We start from the raw sequence: 21,739 nt of genomic DNA, 5'->3' as shown, positions 1-21,739 counted from the left end.
CAGGACAGGGTGGGAGCCACACCATGGACTCTATGAGAATGCAGAGCCCAGCTCACCTCAGCCCAGGCCCTGGGGACGGAGGGGTGCCAGGGGGTCCCGACGCTCTGGAGCGAGGAGTAGGGGTGGGTCCCGGGGCCAGGCCCAGGCTGTGGCTGCTGCGGCTCTGGAGACTTGTCACGGGGGGCTCTGCCGGCTTGGATGGCTGTGCCACAGGCACGGTCCTGGCCTTCGGTTGGGCCTCTTTGGTGACCAGTGGACTCTGCTGACTTTTGACTAGAAACACAGATAAGAATGCATTTCAGGGCACATCCATCTGGACCCTCAAGCCTGAGAGGAGGCAGAGAGAGGCTCCAACACACTGGAAAAGGACAAGTCACTCTGTGCAGTGTACTGCTATAACCACAGCAGATTTAATTATTTCCCCCACCCCAAGTATCCCACTGCCAGCCAGGCCTGGGGCTGGGACTCCCGGTTTCATCAAAGACCAGGAGAGCGACTGGTGTTCCGGGGTCATGTCATCATTCCAGGAGACCTATGGGAGGCAGCAGGTCTAAGGAGGGGCCCAGCGTGTCTGCAGCTCACCCCCGACACAATCCTAGAAGCTGGCCTTGCCAAGGCCGCCTACCCTGTCTACCCAACCCGAGGCTGCTGCTGGAGCTCAGGCAGCCTTGCAGGAAGGCCCTGAGGCCACCAGAGGGCACTGTAGGACCACCTGGGCCGTCAAGATCCACACACCTCCCAGAAGGGGCCTGTGGCTGGAGTTAAGGCAGGAAGTCAGACACAGCCCCTCCCTCTTCCGAATTATCAGGAGGGCAGAGCGTGGGGGCGGGCGGGTGCTGCAGGACCGACAATTTTTTTATACAAAGAGCAGAGCAGAGAAAGTACATCACAGAGAGGCAAAGTAGTACTGTTTCATGAAACTCAAAAGTATGGACTGAGCCACAGCATAAAATGCATTTCTTACTGTATTTCAAAGTTAAAGGTGTTTGAAATGCACTACTCTCGGAGGATGCATTTACACAGAAGTGAGCCTTCTAGGAAAGAGCAAACTAAAGGTAACTGGCTAAAGTAAACTTGCTGAGGGAAAATAATAATAGCTACAGTTACAGTGCACAGACCAAGCTAAGCACTTTACATCCAACATCCATTTAGCCTGACAGGCTTCCAGAGCTTCAGGAACTTGCTCAAGACCCACGATTCCATGGAAGTCCATGGCAGATGCAAACCTAGGGGGTCAGTCACCCCAAATCTCGGGCTTTTGCCACTGCCTGGGCTACATCCCCCAGCTTTGCCCCCAGACAAAAGAGGCATGGTCTGAGCAGAGACGGGAGGTGCGTATTTGTATAACACTCCTGGGGACTAGAAAGAGAGCACGTGGGTGCAGAGCCAGAAAGTGGTCTAAGAAATGCCGAGATAACAGAGCTCATCCCACAGGTCAGTAACAGGCCCTGAGAAGGCAGGACCCAAGGCCAGGGAAGGGGAGACAGACAGTGGGGGGCAGGGATGCTCCTACCCCAGGCTCTGGGACCACAGGCACAAGCGCTGGGGGAGGGGGTGGCACCACAAGAGCAAGAAGCCTTTCTCTTCTCTTGGAAACCGGGACTCAGAGGGGCTTCCATCCACCCCCATCCCCACCCCTGGGGCCTGTCCCCTCTCCTCTGAGCTGCCCTGGCCTATGCTGGACCCCATCACATCACCTAGTTCTGGCTGGTTTCCAGCTGAGGGGCAGGCCCTGGCCCAGATCAACGTCAGTAAAGTGAAAAGTGAAAGTCTCTCAGTCGTGTCTGACTCTTTGTGACCCCTTGGACTACAGCCCACCAGGCTCCCCTGTCCATGGAATTCTCCAGGCAAGAATACTGGAGTGGGTAGCCTAACATTTCTTTAGGGGAACTTCCCGACTCAGGAATCGAACCTGGGTCTCCTGCATTGCAGGCAGATTCTGTACCAGCTGAGCTACCAGGGAAGCCCAATCTCAGTAAATACTGCACTAAATTAAACAAATTAGGAATGAAGGAACATTTGAGGCAGAAGGCTTTGTGACAAATCTCCTTCGATTGAGATTTCTGTGCAAGACTGAAAACTATCCTTTCCTTAGATTTTAAGGTCAGGTGTTTAAACCAAATAGAACAGAGTTACCCAGACCACTGATACAATTTTTACTGTATTCTCATACTAACTGTCCTGTTTTCTATGTAACATTTTTATAGAAAATGATACCACTATTAAACATAAAATTCCCACTTCATACTTACTCAAGTAATCATTTCCACGAGCTTTCAGGGTTGCTATGTTAGTAATATTTTTCAAATGTACATGAAGAAAAATAAAGATTAAATCTTAAAATTATTGATTCATGTATCAAATAACTAAAATATAGATAGCTAAAATTATCCCACATACCTCCCAGAGATGTGTATACCACATCTGGAAACTTCCTTTGCACAAAGAGCTCAGTTGGGTCTGCCTGGACATGAGGAGATAACAAAAGTGACCCTCCTCTGACCACATACACCCATGACTGCAAGGAGCTAGGGCATCATCCTGCATGAGGATCTGGGACCCCTCTAGAAGACGGGGGCTCCTATTGCAAAGACACAATTCCCTTGCTTCCTAAGTTCCTTGAGGACAGAGACCAGAGGGCCCTCACCCACATACTTCAGTCTTCCACAGGAACCACACACAGGCCTTTCCTTGCCACAACCCCCAGGGACAAAGCAGCTGGCTCACCCAGGGAAGGAGTCTGAGCTCTGAGGATGTGTCCGCCTACTGAACTGGCCCAGCCTCTCGCGCCCTCCCACAGCTCTAGGGCAGAATATTCCATTTGATTGATCCTTGCTTTCATCTGCAGCCCCTGAGCTGACAACACTCTGTTGGAGCCAAGTTCAGCCTGTGGTTCAAGCAAGCAAAACAGTGCAGAACTGAGCTGCTGAGGAGGCCCTGTGTCTGAGCAGGGACAGCGGTCCTGGTTCTCTGCTTCCCTGAGGGACCCAGGTGACCACCCCACCCCTAGACCCTGTTTTTCCAACAGAGGTCTTTTGGACTCAGCCATCTGCAAGAGCCCTATTGTCTGGCCCTTCTGAGCAATGAGCAATGCCCCGATGAAGACAGAGATTATATCCCTCCTCCGCAAATGCAAACAAGCCTGGACCCTCCCAGCTCCCAGTCCTAAGCAGGCCCTCTTGCCGGCTCACCTGGCACCTCACCCTCTGGCTGGGACACCGGGGCCCCGTCCCTCTGTCTGTCCTTCACTCTGCTGGTGGCTTCCTTAATGAGCTTCTCCCTCAGGCTCAGAAACTCGGAAAACCTCCTGGCCTTCTGCTCCCGCTGGGTTCGCAGGATGGACTCCAGGTGTCTGAGGGTCTGAGTGGGGATTCCCTTGGCATCCTGGAAGACACAGAGGTTCCCTTTGGAGATGGGCTCCTCTGCTCCTTCCTTCGGCCTCTCACACCTGCTGCTGGCCTGGGAGTCGCTGGGATCCGTGCTGGTGCCTCTGGGAGAGGATGAGCTGAGCATCCGGGCAGGGCGAGCAGGTTGCTGAAACGGAGGTGGGCTAGGGCTTGGGAGCCCCAGCAAAGCACGAGTAGAAGGATGGTGCAGAGGGGCTACGCACAGTTCTATCAACATCAAGCACACAGGCTGAGATGGGCCATGCCTCTCCACTATCCTTGTGGGAGAGCGGGGTTTGCTCCTTTCTGTACCTGCATTATCATTTGGCCGGAAACATTGTCCTCCGTGGCTGACAATGGCTGAAAACATCAGCTGCAAAAAATCGAAGCCAGGCACCCTTCCAACATTTATTGGATGTTTCTTGGGCTTTTGACATCCACCCTTGAGGAATAATTTAAGATTAGAAGAAATTTTTTAATCAAGTCTGAACATAAGGCCAAAGTTAGATTGAGCAGCAGTTGAAAAAAGTCAATGATTAGGGAGCATCTTTGCTAAAGTAAACCTACGTGTTTGGGTTTTTTTCTTACTTTACTCTATACACACAGTATCCTCAATGATGTGATATGCCAGCTGCCTTAGTAATAAGGTGGGTGTTTTTAATCATGGATTTCACTGATGCCTTTAATTATAATATGTATACTCTGGTTGAACAGGAGCATGAGAAAACAATGGTGTTCAAATATTAATTTGTACCAGATAGGGCTTTCAGAGCCTGCTCCACCCACAGCCACCTCTGCGTGGGCATGGCCACGGGTACCACTGATAATGGACACTTCACCCTCCAAAGGCCAGATTGAGCCAATTAAATTCCCCTTGTCAGAAAATGGAGACATAGTAGTTTGGAGCACGTATGGTCCCTTTGTCCAGGAGAAGATGGGACATCTTGTTTAATAGTTCCACCAAGACTATCTAACTGTAATTTGTCAAAATAATATCAATATGAAAAGTGAAAGTATTAGTCACTCAGTTGAGTTTTTTGGCAACCCCATGGACTGTAGCCCACCAGGCGGCTTCTCTGTCCATGGAATTCTCCAGGCAAGAATACTGGAGTGGGTTGCCATTCCCTTCTTCAGGGGATCTCCCTAACCCAGTGGTCAAACCCAGGTCTCCTGCATTGCAGGTGGATTCTTTACCATCTGAGCCACCAGGGAATTCCTTGTTCACTTAATGTCCACCATCAGACCTGGACCTTCAAACTAAGGCACATCCCCTTATTATTCATTCTTATAGCATCCAATACTTCACTTGCAGAGCATTTCACAATGTTAAATTATTAAATTTCTGGACAACCATTGTTTAGTATCTGAGTTCCCTACCATCTATAAACTCCATGAAAAAAAGTTTCAGTTCTAATTCATCACTGTATTCTCAGCATGCGTGTGTGCTAAGTCACTTCAGTTGTGTCCAACTCTTTGTGACCCCATAAACTGTAGCCTGCCAGGCTCCTCTGTGCACGGAATTCTCCAGGCAAGAATACTGGAGTGGGTTGCCATTTCCTTCTCCAGTTTTCTCGGAACCTAGTACAACAGTTAGTTTGCATAAAGGTGCTCAATAAATATTTGCTGAATATGTGAATGACAACAAAGAAAAAGAAAGAGAGACACAGAGAAAGTAGCCAATAAGTGGAGAGCACGGGGAGGCCAGGGCATGGGGTGACGTCTCAGGAAGCCACTGGAGCAAACAGGAGAGATCACAGTGCCATCTGTGTAGGCTTATGTTCCCGGACACCAAGGGTGCCCCACTGGAACGAATGAGATGAATAAGATTACACGATAAAGAACAATTGACCCTTTGTTGGTTTCAGAACGCCCTGTGTCCAAACGGTAGGTGTGGCCCTGCCACGGTGGTACCGGAACTCACTCTCTTTATCCCCATGCTTTCCAGCTTCTCCTCCAGGGTGTCCTCCAGGACTGGTCTGAACTGCTTCAGCAAGGTTGGGTTTCGCCTCAGGGCTTCCAGCACCTTCTGCTGTCCACTGTGGGAGTCCTCCAGCTCTGCAGCACAAGACAACCACAAAGGTCAGCCGGGGTGCCCAGAACCTCCGCTCCCAGAGCCCCAGGGCACCAGCCAGGAATCATGGTCTCCAGCCTATGACCCAGGGCCACAGACCCCACCTGAGTGTCCATCCCCAGGTTGTTCCTCTGAGAATCACGGCAGTAGACCCTCAACCCATCTTTGGGACCCTCATCCCCTGTACCTTCAAGATCTGGCTCAGTCCTGTCCCAGGCTGACTCAGAGCTTTCGGGGTTTTGATTCCCAACAGCAGCTTGTTCCCTGGGCTCCACTCTTCCTCCTCTCTCTCCTCACCCAAATTTATTGAGTATAACTGACATACAGCATTGTATACATTTAAGATGTACAGCATAATGATTTGATTCACATTCATGATATATGTATACACATATACATAGGACAGACAGCTGCCTGCTCCCCTCGAGTCTACTGTCTAAATTATGTGTTCTCCCTCCAACTAAATACAGTAGAATTGCATGGGTTTAAAGTACAGATTCTCTGGCCCCACCTTCCAGAGTCTGATTCCACAGATCTGGGGAAGGGCCCTGCACTTTAACTTGCTCAGATGATTCTGATGGAGGTGAGCCACAGACCACTCCTTAAGAAATACTGACCCAGTGTGCATGCGTGCTAAGTAGCTTTAGTCACGACCAACTCTTTGCAACCCCATGGACTGTAGCCCACCAGGCTCCTCTGTCCATGGGACTCTCCAGACAAGAATATTGGAGTGGGTGGCCATGTCCTCCTCCAGGGGATCATCCCGACCCAGGGATCAAACCTGCATCTCCTGCAACTCCTGCATTGCAGGCTGATTCTTTACCACTTAGCCACTGGGGAAGACCTACTGACCCAGAGGGTAACAAAATAGGCAATTAAAATAAAATGTGATTACTGCTATAAAGGGGCTGTCCAGGGTGAGTCAGGGAAGACCTCCCAGAAGTGCTCTTCATGTCTAATGCCAGGGGCCACTATGGTTAGAGGTGGACCAGCCTACTGACAAGTAATATGAGTGTGAACAGGCCAGCACTGGGGACGCAGAAGAAAACCCTCAAGGAGCTCAAAGTCAAGTAGTAATTTTATCCTTTGGTTGCATATTTGAAACACCTGGGCTCCATCCCAAGCTAAGTATATCAGAATCTTAAGAGGGTCAGCCCCAGGCCTTAAGATCTATTTGTGAAACTTCCCAGTTCTAACAGCCATGCCTGAAGACCAATTGGTCTAGAGCAGCAGTTCTCAAAGTGTGAGCCACGGTATGGGAGCCACCTGTCACTTATTAAAAACACAGATTCTCAGATCCCCACTCCAACCTGTGTGTTAGTTGCTCAGTCGTGTCTGACTCTTTGTGACCATGGACTGTAGCCCACCAGGCTCTTCTGTCCATGGAATTCTCCAGGGAAGTTGCCATTTCCTACTCCACCACTTCAACCTGACTGAATCGAGACTTCAGGAGGTAGAGCCCAGCAATCTGTGTTTTAACAAGTCCTCCCTCGCCCCCAGGGTTGAATTATCTGCTGAGTCTGCACAAGGCATGATCCCCAACTTGGCTGTATACTGAAATCACCGTTGGAGCTTTGTGTACGACAGATGCCCGAAGCCCTGCCCTGCGTGTGGTGATCGAGGCAGCAGGCGGCTGCTGTGCTCCTCCAGAGAGCTGCAAGCAGCCCGGGAGATTCTTAGTGTGCGACCATCTCAGAGAGCTGTGGGACCCACAGAGGTCCTCAAACTTGAGCAAGCACCGGAGTGCCCAGGAGGGCAGGTGCAGACAGAAATAGCTAGGCCCTGCCCCAGAAGTTCTGATTCAGTCTGTGCAGCCTGGGACTGAGAATTTGAAAATCTGCATTTCTAGCCAAGTTACCAGGGGATGCTGCTCCTGCTGGTCTGACACTAGAAGTGGAAAAGCCAAGTAAAGAGGAACAGCAGAGTCTGACCAAGGTCTGGGTCCTCCCTGCAACGTGATGGGGTGTGGAGGAGGTGGGGAGGCGTCTCCCTCACTCAGTGTCCACCTCCTAGAACACTGTGCCCCCACTGGAGGATTTAGTTCATCCTCACTGTGGACCTTGTGTTACTCAGGGTTACCTGTAACTTATTTTTACTACTATATTCCAAGGTTAAGTACACTGGGGTGGGATGGTAGCAGAGGACTGACTAAATTTTGGTTCACCCATCCGATAGAGTACTGTGAAGTCCTGAAAAAATAATGGAGCAGTTCTATATAAAGGGATAAGAAATGACCCCCCAAATAAGTTGTTAAATTTTGGTTCACCCATCCGATAGAGTACTGTGAAGTCCTGAAAAAATAATGGAGCAGTTCTATATAAAGGGATAAGAAATGACCCCCCAAATAAGTTGTTATGAAACAACCATAGAACAATATGTACACTGTGCTCCCATTTAGGAAAAAGGAAAAGAATGCATACATGTACGTGCTTGTGTTTGCACCACCTGCTGCCCTGTCACTCTGGGCAACTCACTGATCTTCTCTGAGCCAGGGAGAACCAGGAGGTTGCACATGTGTGCCTTCATGTAATGTGCCTGACAAGCACAGGGTGCTTAAGAAATATTTTACTTCATATCCCTAGTTCCCTGCACCCAGATTCAGGCAGCCAGATCCAGTTACATAGGGACAAACTCAACAATGAAGAGGGCAGCCGCCAGGGAAGAAACTGGAGCCTCACCTTCCTCGGAAGAGTCCGCATCTGTGTCCACAGTCTTCGGGCCCTCACGGATCCCTGAGAAGAGCAGGAGTAGTTAGTGTCGCCAGGGCCTTGGGCCCCACCCCCACCTCAGAGAAGAGCACAGGACAGCACGTGAGTGCAGGCCACAAAGAGCAAGGACTCGAGTCAGTCCTCTAGCAGACAGAGGCAGGATGAAGTAGTGATCACAACCATCACCTTGGAGGCAGAAAGATCAGAATCCACATTCCAGCTCTGTCCCTCACTAGCTGCCCATGACACAAGTCCTTGAACTTCTCTAAGCCTCAGGTGCCTCTTCTAGAAAGTGAGGACAGTCATACCCCCCATCCCTCACTAAAGTGTGGGGACAAAGTGCTGAGACAATGGATCTGAAGTCTATGACACACAGCTCTCATTAATGGTCCACCCCAGCCCTGGGCTTCCCAGGTGGCTCAGTGGTAAAAAAAAAAAAAATTGGCTTGCCAATGCAGGAGATGCAAGAGATGCATGTTCGATCTCTGGGTGGGAAGATCTCCTAGAGTAGGAAATGGCCTACCCATCCCAGTATTCTTGCCTAAAGAATTCCATGAACAGAGGAGCCTGGTGGAGTCACAAAGAGTCGGACGTGACTGAGCAACTGAGCACGCACAGACACACATGCCCCAGCCCCAGCACTCAGATCACAGCCATAGAACGGTGCCTCTCCGAACTGGTTGCAAGACTGCAAAAGAAACATCTAACCTCAAGGCAGAGAATGGGGAAGATGTGTGGGTTTGCCAGAAAAGGCAGAAGGGAAGCTACAGACATAGGGCAGCGGAGGTGGGGTGGAGTCAGAAGGTTTCACAAGGGGTAGCAAGGTCCTCCAAGCAGGCTGGTCCCCTATAGGTTACTGTCGCCCTTTAGACATCAGCACCTGCATCTGTCAGACACACACACTAAGAAGCACGCACACAAGACGAGGAGGGCAGACTCTCTAGACAGGCATATTCACAGAGATTTGGGGTCAACTTGCTGCAGGATGGAAACAAGGTAAAGCTGGATGGAACTGAATCACAGTTGTGGTGAATTCACAAGCCCTGCCACTCCATCCATCACCTCCCGCCCAGGATTCCCTCACCCCACCCCATCCCTCACCCCACTTCATGTCTCCCTCATCCTACAGAGAAGAGCAGGCCAGGCAAGAAACCCTGCTACCTGCACAGAGTGCCTTCAGCATGAACTGGGCTAGAGCCCTGTCTGTCCTGGAAACAAGCATCTTCTCACCCTCCCTTGTCCAGCCAGAGAGCCTGACGCCACAGGTCCCCGAGCAGCTGCCACCATCCTCATCCTATACATTGACTGGTATAGCATGACAGAGATAGGGGAGGGGATCAGAGGCAGGAGAGACAGGAGACAGGAGAGGCCGAGACAACAGACTTACCCTCCACCTTCCGGAGAGACATGGCCTGCATCTGCAAAGACATGGAACAAAGCAGGTTACACCCAGCAGGGGGCTCTGCTGTGAGCGGTGGGGCTGCCTAGCTCTGTGAAGAAGGGACGGCCAGTGTTTCCACACCATCCACTGGGAGCTGGAGCTCAGAATACTCTGCCGCAGCCCCACAACACACCTCCTGCCATGCAGATGTGAGGGCAGGGCACCAAGACTGAACAGTGGCAGTCAGGTTGGCACCATGCTCCATTTCCCCATGGTGGGGAGTCAAGAAGGCCCCTCTATAGAGAGGGACTGTGGCCTGAAGCACAGGAACCCCACGCAGCAGAGGGGCACAAACACAAAAGTAACCTCAGCCAGGACCAGGGAGGCTGCACTCCTGAGATGTGGGCCTCTGAGCTGAGTGCCCCCTGGGGGAGGGGGCAGGATGTAAACAGTCACTGACTCTCTGCTCAACCCCTCTTCGCCAGGAAGTGCCTCTTCTTCCTCGGTTTACATAGTCGCAGGCAGGACAGCCCCTTGTGACGACGTGACCCCCACACCACAGCCATAGCTGACTGTCCAGGTTTGGGCAGAGAATTCTGGATTGGTAACATGTGGACTCAAGAGCTCTGGGCAGCTAACTGGGTTGAGTTTTTATTTTCTTTGTTTTGCCACATGGGGCAGACATGGAATAGAAGCTGACCTTCACAGGAAAAATCAAAACAGTTACAGAGACATATCACAGAGCAATGACTTGACCACATTTCATGTCTTTGGATTCAGTTTATTCCTAGACTTAGCTGTTCCCATGCCTTGAGTTTTCTAAGAGACCTTATCTAACCTTATGACAAATCTCCTCTTCTGCTTAGGCTTGAGTTGTTTTTCACTACTTACTGATGAATGACTCATCCAATGTCCATTTCTATTCCTCCTTTGCTTACCTCTATCCTAGAAAGTATAAAGCTAATTATTTCTTTTCTAACCTTCCTCACAACTATAGTTTCCACAGTTTTGACTAGTAAAATATAAGTAGAAGCCTGGAGAAGAGCCTCTCATCAACTTTTTCCATTGAATATGGTTGTGATGGTTGGGGCTATGGCAGCCATTTTGCAACTATCAGAGTCAGTCAGTAGGCTCAAGTGAAAATGAAAGTGTTAGTCAGTCAGTCACTGACACTTTGCAACCCCATGGACTATAGCCCATGAGGCTTCTCTTTCCATGGGATTCTCCAGGCAAGTATACTGGGGTGGGTTGCCATTCTCTTCTCTAGGGGATCTTCCTAACCCAGAGATCAAACTGGGGTCTCTCAAATAGCAGGCAGATTCTTCACCATCTGAGCCACCAGGGAATATGCTAAAGACGGCAATTAAAAATAATTAATAATAACAGTCTAGAATTCCAATGGCATAATGTTGCTGCTAAATCGTGACCTCTTTTGGTGTTACAATAAAAATAAACACCCGTTAACCTATTCTGTTATATTTAGCCAGTGGGTTCCTAACTGAAACAACTATAAATTAGAATTCTGGTAACGAAAGGAGGAAACCTCCAGGCAGCCACAGCTTTGAAGAGCTAAATGTGTCAGGGGAAGTAGTAAAAAGAAAAGCAGCAAGGAAGTGGGTTAGATATGTTGACAGCTGGAAGCACAGAAAGGCACAAATAGCAAGAGGTATAGGAACAGTGGATTAGATAGTGACAGTGGGTGTTCTGCCCAGGAAAGCTATGGGGAGGGTGGTTCATGGCAAGGACCTGAGGCCAGAGGAGGGCCCAGCTGGGGACAGATATATGTCTCCACCGACCTGGGGCTCAGAAAGGGGAGCTACATCTGGGCTGAGCAGAGAATGATCCGCATTAGATGAAGAGTCAGAGGGGCGAGTTTTAGAAGAAGGGTGCTTAGTAAGTGATGCCTTCTCGTCATACTAGCTTACCTAACAACCTTCTCAGAGGCTGTTAACTTATGAAAAAGGAAATTAGTTAATAAATGGTGTCTGAGAACACAGTGAAAGGAGCACAGGTTTCGTATTCCACCTACCTGGGCTAGGGTTGACTCTCACCCCTGTCATTTATAACATGCACTGTGTAGACTCAACTGAGGTGCTTAACTTCTCCAGCCTGTCTCATCCTCTGTCAAAGTACACTGGGGAGAAGGTAATGTCTACCTTGAAAGGCAGCAGTGAGGTTTACATGGAGGAATAAGCAAAGTATCAACCAGGCGCTGGCATTCACACGGTCTCTGCTGGTACTGGGAACCCACCAACACAACCCCTAAGGACAGCAGTCACGTCTTCCACATCTTCATCACTTTCTGCCCCTCAAGTCTGAGGGCTCTTCCCTCTTCTCAGAGCCCCTAACTAATGAGACTGGAGCCAACAAGTCCAAGAGACTCTAAGGAGATCCTCACAGGGACGGGGTCTATGGCTCCAGGTCCCGGCTGGGAGGGGGGACACACCTACCATCTCCTCCTGGGAGGCGATGAGCCTGGCTTGTTCCTGGAGCTGGGCGCGGAGGGCACTGATCTGGCGCTGGGCCTGGGCGGCTGCTTTCCTCTGATCCTGAGACAGGGTAGCCTGGAGCCTCTCGTTCTGCTCCTGCAGCTGGCAGCACAGGGTGGCTGGTCAGTCACCTGTCTGCAGTGACCTCTGGGGCTCAGAGCCTGCAGGGCCTGCTCCTGTGGGCAAACGCTGGCTGGAGTTCCACCTGAAGTAGGTGGAGGGTTTCCAGACCCGGGAAAGTAGCTTTCCAGCAAGACTCACTCCCTTCCTATTCGAGGACGTTTTAAGTGGTACCCGAGGAGAAGTGAGAATTGAGTGCAGGCCCCTAAGGTCAGGGCGGAGGCTCTCTGTCAGGTGTGTCACCCACAAGACACTCAGGTAAGCTGAGGTCATTCAAAAATCATCAAATGGGCACTTTTAGGTGAAGACAAAAGATGAAGGAAATGTGGTTACAAGCTACCTCTGATCTAAGAGCAGAGAGAAAATGACACCACTTATTTCTGCATAAAGAACCTCTAGAAGAATACAAGAATGCACTAAAAGTGGTCACCTGTGGGGTGGGTGTTGGGGATGGGTAGGTGGAAATGGGGCAGAAGTGAGACTTTACTCCATGTATCTTAATATAGCTCTTCTACTTTTTGGAATAAACTTGAATGCATTTCCCATTTTTGAATTTTTCAAATAAGATAAACTTATCAGGGACTTCCTTGGTGGTCCAATGGTTGAGACGCTCCACTCCCAATGCAGGGGCCAAGCGTTTGATCCCTGGTCGGGAACTAAGATCCCACAAGCTGCATGGAACAACCAAAGAATAAATACATAAAGATTTTTTTTTAAAGATAAACTTATCAGATGGGAACCATTTGAATGGGGGGCCATCCATCATGCACCAGACTCAGATCTAAGCACTTTTACCTTCTGAGCTTTCTGAAGCAGAACCTAGGGCTCTTCTTAACTGGCTTCATCCTCCACTTGCCTTATCCTCGGGGACATTTTTATAAAAGCTGGTTTCTCTGTCCTGAGGACCACTGGTCTCTCCCCACTGGTCTCAGTGTCTGAACCCTTCCATTTGAGCTGCCCCTGAACTATCGCTGAGGTCCACAACCACCTGGATCTCTCCTGGGTGGGGTTTCAAAGGAGGGCCCAAACACTGAATGACCAGGCAATTCTCTGAGTTTTAAAGAACAGCCCTACTTAGAGAGCCTTAAGGGGTCAATGAAGAAAGGAGAAAGGATGTGCCGGATTCAGAAGAGAAGGCCTAGAGGCACCTGCTTCCAGCCAGGGAAGCAGCCGTCTAGGCAGCTGCCCCTCTGTGTATTGACAGGGCTCAGCAACGAGGAACCATGTCAGCAACAAAATATCTGCCAACCAGTTCAAGGCAGGGGGCAAAGGATGGGGAGCTAAAGGATGAGAGGAAGTCATGGGAAACCAGGCTCCCCAAGACAGTCCGGTGAGACCTACCTCTCTCTTCTGAGCTGCATGCTCTTCCTGCAGTGTCTTCATTTTCCTCCTCCATTCTGTTTTCTGAAACAGATTAAATGCCTTTTGAATGGGCCCCTCTAGATATTAAAATATAGTACAAAGCTTAAAGAATTAAAATGTACTGACTCACAGAGTAGGCAAAAAGAGCAGTGAAAAGACTAGAAAGCCCAAAGATGGGCAGTGGGAAATGGAATCTACTCTGGGGGGAAAGATGGATTATTGACAAATGGTGTTCAAACAAGTAGTTAACTACTTGAACCTGGATGGTGTTCAAACAAGTAGTTAACTACTTGAACCTGGATTGCAAAACAATATGAACTTGTATCCTTATTTCACATCTTAAATGAAAACAAATTCTAAGTGGTCAAAGATTTCATCTTAAAAAATGTAAGAGATGTCAACAAGATGATGGACTAGTAGGTTCCAGTTCTCAAAATACCCACAGATTAGAATACTTTTATGAGAGCTCGGGAATCCAGCTAGAGGTCCTAGCACCTTGATGAAGCAAAAAATCCAAGAGTGGATACACTGAAGAGGAGAAGAATAGTTTCACCTTACCTGTGTTACCCTTCACCCAAGACAGCACAACTAAGTGCTAAGAGAGACCCCCTCAGCCCACAATCTCTCCCACAAGGAAAGTGAGTGCAAGTGAGCACCCGACTGCCCAGGGCTTGAAGGATGCTGCCCAGGAGGCCCGCTTTTGTCTCACTCCACCAGAACTGAAGGAATCGACATAGATGAATCAGTTTTCAGCACTGGCACACAGATCTCAACGCCAGCTTCAGATCCTACTGGCTAGCTTGTGGACACCAGAAGGTGTGGAGGAAGAGAAGTAAAAGTGTAGACTATTTGTATGCAATCAAAGTTAAGTTGTTTCCAGCTTAAAATAGAGTGCTGTAATTATAAGATATTTTATGACTAGAAAAAGGTTAGTTTTCATTTCAATCCCAAAGAAAGGTAATGCCAAAGAATGTTCAAATTACAATACAATTGCACTTATTTCATATGCCAGCAAGATTATGCTCAAAATCCTTCAAGCTAGGCTTCAGCAGTACATGAACTGAGAAATTCCAGATGTATAAGCTGGATTCAGAAAAGGCAGAGGAACCAGAGATCAAATTGCCAATATACGCTGGATCATAGAAAAAGCAAGGGAATTCCAAAAAAATCTACTTCTGCTTGATTGACTGTGCTAAAAGCCTTTGAGTATGTGGATCACAAGAAGCTGCGGAATATTCTTAATGAGATGGGAATACCACACCACTTTACCTGCTTCCTGAGAAACCTGTATGCAGGCCAAGAAGCAACAGTTAGAACCAGACATGGAACAACAGACTGGTTCAAAATTGGGAAAGGAGTACATCAAGGCTGTATATTGTCACCCTGCTTATTTAACTTATATACAGAGTACATCATGTGAAATGCCAGGTTAGATGAATCACAAGCTGGAATCAAGATTGCTGGGAGAAATATCAATAACTTCAGATATGCAGATGATACCACTTCAATGGTAGAAAACAAAAGAGGAACTAAACAGCCTCTTGACGAAGGTGAAAGAGAAGAGTGAAAAGGCTGGCTTAAAACTCAACATTCAAAAATGGCATCCGGTTCCATCACTTCATGGCAAATAGATAGGGAAAAGTGGAAATAGTGACAGATTTCATTTTATTGGGCTCCAAAATCACTATGAATGGTGACTGTAGCCACAAAATTAAAAGACGCTTGCTCCTTGGAAGAATAGCTCTGATAAACCTAGATAGTATATTAAAAAGCAGAGACATCACTTTGCCGACAAAGGTCCATATAGTCAAAGCTACGATTTTTTTCAGTAGTCACGTATGGATGTGAGAGCTGGACCTTGAAGAAGGCTGAGCACCAAAGAACTGATGCTTTCAAACTGTGGTACTGGAGAAGACTCTTGAGAGTCCCTTGGACAGCAATAAGATCAAACCAGTCAATCCTAAAGGAACTCAACTCTGAATATTCATTGGAAGGACTGATGCTGATGCTAAAGCTCCAATACTTTGGCCACCTAATGTGAAGAGCTGACTCACTGAAAAATACCCTGATGCCAAGAAAGACTGAGGGCAAGAGGAGAAGGGGGCTATAGAGGATGAGATGATTGGGTGGCATCACTGACTCAACGGACATGAGTTTGAGCAAATTCAGGGAGATAGTGAAGGACAGGGAAGCCTGGCATACTGCAGTTCATGGGGTCGCAAAGAGTTGGACACGACTTAGTGACTGAACGACAACAACAAGTACTAATTATAAAGAAAAAACTGTAGCAGATAAACAAAAGAGAAAGAGAAAGGAATCAAAGTATACACACACACACACACACACACACACACACACACAAAAATCATCAACTCACAAAGAAAGACAGCAAGAGAGAAAGAAAGGGACAAAGTAACTACAGGACAATCTGAAAACAACAAAATGGCCAATAGCAATCCTTTTTTATTGGCAATTACTTTAAATTTAAATGGACTAAACTCTCCAACCAAAAGATTTAAAGTGGCTGAGTGGATTTTAAAAGCAAGATCCAACTATATGCTGCCTACAAAAGACAGCTTTAAGGACACATATAGGCTGAAACCGAAGAGATGAGAGAAGACATTTCTGCAAATGGTAAACAAAAGAGAACAGCAGCTGTATTTATAGCAGACAAAATGGCCTTTCAGTCAAAAATTGTTAAAAGAGACAAAGAAGGTCATTACATAATGCTAAAGGAGTCAGTTAATCAGGAGGATATAAAATTGTAAATATACTGTCAGTCCTCCGTATCAGTGGATTCCACATCTGTGTATTCCACATCCAGGGATTCAATTAACTGTGGATTGAAAATATTTGGAAAAAAATTCTGGAAAGTTCCAAAAGCAAACTTGAATTTGCTTCATGCTAACAAACACATACAAAGCATTTACGTTATAGTCACAATAAGTTACATAGAATTTACATTGTAATTAGGTATTATAAGTAATTTATAAATTATGTAAAGAATTTAAAAATGATGTGTGTGAGTTATATGCAAAATATAAGGGACTTGAGTATCTGAGAATTTTGGCATCTATAGAGGTTCCTGGAACCAGTCTCCTATGGATGGATACTGAGGGATGGCTATGTAGTCACACAACATATGAGCATCTAAATATATAAAGCAAATATTAACAGAAATGAAGGCAGACACAGACAGTAATATAGTAACAGTAGAGGATTTCAATACTCCACTTTCAACAATGGATATATCATCCAGACAAAATCCATAAGTAAACAATGGACTTGAACAACACTATAGAACAAGCGGACTGAACAGACATACACAGAATATTCTATCCAAGTGGCAGAATACACATTCTCCTCAAATGCCCAAAGCTATTCCCTAAGATAGATCATAAAACAAAATTTTGCCAATTTAAACTTGAAATCATATCAAGTTAATCTTTTCCAACCACAAAGTTATGAAACTAGAAATGTATAATAGGAGAGAAACAAGAAAATTGTTTCTTGTGTGATCTACACAAATGTGTAGATATTAAACAAGACATTCTTAAACAAAGAAGAAATCAAAAGAGAAACCAAAAAATAACTTGTGACAAACAAAAATGGAAACACAACATACCAAAATTTCTAGGATGCAGGAAAAGCAGTTCTAACAGAGAAGTTTATAGTCATGAAATTTTCCATTAATAAAAAAGAAAGATCTCATATAAACATTCTAACATTATACCTCAAGAAAAAGAAGCACAAACTAACCTAAAGCTGGCAGAAAATAATAAAGATTATATCAGATGTAAATGAAATTGAGAATAGAAAAACAATAAAAAAGGTCAACAAAAGTAAGAGTTAGGTTTTTGAAAATATAAACAAAATTAACAAATCCTTAGCTAGATTAAGAAAAAAAGAAAAATCTCAAACATAAAACCAGAAATGAAAGATACTACTGATACTATAGAAATGCACAGGATTACAAGAAACTTCTATAAACAATTACTAATAAGTTGGACAGTCTAGAAAAATAGACAAGTTGCTAGAAACACACAATCAACCAAGGCTAAATCATAAAAAAAAAAAAAAAAACCAGAAAATCTGAACAGACCAATGAGCTAAGAGATTGAATCAACAATCAAAAATCTCCCAACAAAGAAAATGCTGAAACTGATGGCTTCACTGGTGAATTCTACCAAACATTTAAAGAACTAATGCAAATTCTTCTCAAATTCTTCCCCAAAATTGAAGATGAAGAAACACTTTCAAACACATTTTATGAGGTCATTACTACTCTTGTCAAATGCCAGACAAGAACACTATAAAAATTATTACAGGCCAATATCCTTAATGAACATAGATACAAAAATACTCTATAAAATACAAGCAAACCAAATCTAACAGCACAGTAAAAAAAACCATACAACATGAACAAGTAGGATTCATCCCAGGATATAAAAATGGTTCAACATACACTAATCGATGTATGTGATACAGTACGTAAACAAAATGAAGGATAAAATTACGTGATCATTTCAATAGATATAGAGGAAGCATTTGACAAAGTCAACATCCTTTCATGATAAAAACTGCCATCAAAGTGGGTATAGAAGAAATGTACCTCAACATAATAAAGGCCATATACAAGCCCAGAAGTAACATCATACTCAATAGTGAAAAGCTGAACATTTTTCCTCCAATATCAGGAACAAGACAAGATGCTCACTCTCACCATTCTTATTAACATAGTATGGAAGTCCTAGCCAGAGCACTGAGACAAGAAAAAAGAAAAAAGAGATAAAAGGCATCCACATTGGAAAGGAAGGAGTAAAATTATCTGTTTGCAGATGAGATGACCTTATAAATAGAAATTCCTAATGACTGCACCAAAAAAAACCACCAAAACTGTTAGGATAAACAAATTCAGTAAAATCAGCTTGCAAAAGGCAGCTGCATTTCTCTACACTAAAGACAAACTATCCAAAAAAGGAATTAAGATAACTGTCCCATTTACAGTAGCATCAAAATTAATTAAATACTTAGGAAAAAGTTTACCCAAGATGGTGAAAGATCTATAAGTACACTGAAAATTCTAAAACATCAATGAAATAAATTGTAGAAGACAAATAAATGGAGATATTTCATGCTCATGGATTGGAAGAATATTGTTAACATATCCATACAATCTTAAGATACCCATTCAATCCTAAAATTCATGTGAAACCACATAGCCAAAGCAATCTTGAGCAAGACAAAACTAGAGGCATCACTTCCTAACTTCAAATTATATTACAAAGCTATAGTATTTATCAGTGTGGTAGTAGTATAAAAATAGACACATAGACCAATGGAACAGAGACAAAACCCAAAATTAAACCCACATATGTATGGTCAACAAATCTTTGACAATGGCACCCAAGATACAAAATAGAGAGAGGATTGTCTCCTCAGTAAACAGTATTAGAAAAAATGGATATCAACATGCAAAAGAATGAAATTGGACCAATACCTTATACCATACACAAAAATCAACTCAAAATGGATTAAAGACTTAAATGTAAGATCTGAAACTCTAAAACTCCTAGAATAGAAGAGGTACATTGATCTTATCAATGATATTTTTTGGATGTGATGCCAAAGGCACAGGCAACAGAAACAAAAATAAACAAATAGGACTTTATCAAACTAAAGTTTCTACATAGTAAAGGAAACCATCAACAGATGAAAAGATGACTTAAAAAATGGGAGAAAATATCTGCAAACCATGTAACTCATAAGGAGTTCATCTCTAAAACATAAAGAACTCATACAACTTAATAGCGAAAAAACAAATAACCCAATTTAAAAGTGGACAAAGAGCCTAACTACACATTTCTCCAAAGAAGACCTTCAAAGTGTCAACAGATAAATATTTTTAAAAGTAACAAAAGATAACAAATGGCAAAGATATGGAGAAAGGGAAATGTTTTACAGTGTTGGTGAAAATGTAAGTTGTCATAGTCATTATAGAAAAACAGTATGGAGGCTCCTCAAACAAGTTAAAAACCAATAGTTACTCATTTTCCCCAGTGAATCTCCCCATGTATCCATGAGGTATACCTGTTAATAAACTTGTTTGGTTTTCTCTTATTAAAAAAATTAAAAATAGAACTACCAAATAATCCAGTGATCCCACTTCTCAATACTGATTCAAAGGAATTGAAATCAGGATCTCAAAGAGATACCCACACTCCCCTGTTCACTGCAGCATTATTCACAGTAGCAAAATATGGCTACATTTACCCCCAAACTCAACGAGTTATAGATATTAAATATGCACAGCTTTTTCCATGTCAATCGTACCTCAATGAGGTGACATATGTGAAGAGTGAATGGATGAGCAAACTAAAAAAAAGAAAAGAGAGCATTTTTTTTTTTTTTTTTTTTTGGCCCCACTGCATGGCTCATAGGATCTTAGTTCCCCAACCAGGGATCAAACCTGGGCCCCTGACAGTGGAAGTATGGAGTCTTAACCACTGGACCACCAGGGAATTCCCAGGAATATTTTCTTTTTAAATCTCAAAATGGCTATAAACAAAAAAGATTGATAATTTGATAATTTTGGCCACATAAACATTATTAATTTTGCATGGTCAAAACCAAGATAAAGTTTAAGGACAACAGGAACTGGGGAAAATAGCCACAAGAGTAACAAAGAGCTGGGTTAATTTCCATACATTATACAAACACACAAATTGGTAAGGGAATCAACAGAAAAATAGCATGTGAATAAAGTTCACAGAAAAAGAATGGCTTTTTAAATTTGAAATTTGTGAAACATCAAGCAGTGGAAACACTTTACTGCTGTTAGTTAAACATTAAGCTCTTTCTTAATGGTCTTGGAGAGAAGAAGCAGGACAATGTGATTTAACAACAGTGTCAATTGCCCTTCCTTGCTATGGAATTATCAGTGAGATGGACCATATATAACTGGACTGATTTAAGTTTCAGCCAGTGGAAGCCAGGCCACCTCCTCCCAGCCAGTGACAGCAGACTATGCCTAAGTCTTCCCAGTTCCATCTCCAGTGACCTCACGTTGGCAGAGTCAAATCAACCATAGTGGGAATATTTTACCACAGAAAATGACAAATGCTGCAAATCAAAGCTTTTTTAGTTCCAGTCAACTGGTTGTTAAATATTTACCATCACACCATTGCTATGTATGCTAAGTCGCTTCAGTCATGTCCGACTCTGTGCAACCCCATAGATGGCAGCCCGCCAGGCTCCCCCATCCCTGGGATTCTCCAGGCAAGAACACTGGAGAGGGTTGCCATTTCCTTCTCCAATGCATGAAAGTGAAAAGTGAAAGTGAAGTCGCTTAGTCGTGTCCAACTCAGCGATCCCATGGACTGCAGCCCACCAGGTTCCTTCATCCATGGGATTTTCCAGGCAAGAATACTGGAGTGGGTTGCCATTGCCTTCTCCGATCATACTATTAGATCCATGCAAATATCTTCAAAGCCAGGAGACTGTCACACTTTCAAGAATAGTTTTCAACTGGGCTGGACTCAAAGTGAGGGCAAGGGTGTCCAGTAAGATACACAGCTGAATGTATTTTCAAAAAACTCCCTGGCAAATCTGACACTCACACTTGAATGTCACCAGCCACACCTGAGAACCCTAAGAACCCTACTCTATGCTTTCATTAATTGGCACAAGGTCTGAAATGATAGAACTGTGATGTCTTTCAGTCTCCCCAAATCACTTTGCCAACAAAGGTCCAAATAGTCAAAGTTATGGTTTTTCTAATAGTCAGTGTAGGGATGTGAGAGCTGGACCATAAAGAAGGCTAAGCACTGAAGAACTGATGCTTTTGAACTGTGGTGTTGGAGAAGACTCTTGAGAGTCCCTTGGACTGCAAGGAGATCAAACCAGTCAATCTTAAAAGAAATCAATCCTGAATACTCATCGGAAGGACTGATGCTGAAGTAGAAGCTCCAATACTCTGGCCACCTGATGCGAAGAGCTGACTCACTGGAAAAGACCCTCATGCTGGGAAAGGAGGATAAGGGAGCAACAAAGGATGAGATGGTTGGATGACATCACCAACTCAATGGACATGAGTTTGAGCAAACTCCATGAGATGAAGGACAGGGAAGCCTGGCATGCTGCAGTCCATGGGGTCACAAAGAGTCAGACACGACTAAGGGACTGAAAAACAGCAACCTCCTTAAAACCAGAGTGAAAAGAAG

General features: G+C 45.1%; 1 protein-coding gene across 3 annotated transcripts in view; it reads right to left on the bottom strand.

Annotated features, from left to right (window-relative positions):
- The window catches only part of DZIP1L (DAZ interacting zinc finger protein 1 like), a 60,213-nt gene that overhangs the window by 5,607 nt on the left and 32,867 nt on the right, over positions 1-21,739 (bottom strand). For 2 of the 3 annotated variants that reach the window (XM_070466695.1, XM_070466697.1), the window contains exons 8-14: positions 13,497-13,559; positions 11,997-12,137; positions 9,553-9,583; positions 8,136-8,189; positions 5,308-5,441; positions 3,192-3,384; positions 57-273 (exon numbers count right to left, since the gene is read on the bottom strand). In XM_070466695.1, coding sequence (XP_070322796.1) covers positions 57-273; positions 3,192-3,384; positions 5,308-5,441; positions 8,136-8,189; positions 9,553-9,583; positions 11,997-12,137; positions 13,497-13,559 — 833 coding nt within the window. The remainder of the gene's footprint in view (positions 1-56; positions 274-3,191; positions 3,385-5,307; positions 5,442-8,135; positions 8,190-9,552; positions 9,584-11,996; positions 12,138-13,496; positions 13,560-21,739) is intronic. The other variant, XM_070466696.1, reaches the window with a different exon arrangement.

This window comes from Odocoileus virginianus, chromosome 4, assembly GCF_023699985.2.
Source record: "Odocoileus virginianus isolate 20LAN1187 ecotype Illinois chromosome 4, Ovbor_1.2, whole genome shotgun sequence".
NCBI lineage: Eukaryota > Metazoa > Chordata > Mammalia > Artiodactyla > Cervidae > Odocoileus > Odocoileus virginianus.
Note: the sequence above shows the minus strand (reverse complement) of the source record. Positions and strands in the feature narration are given on the sequence as shown.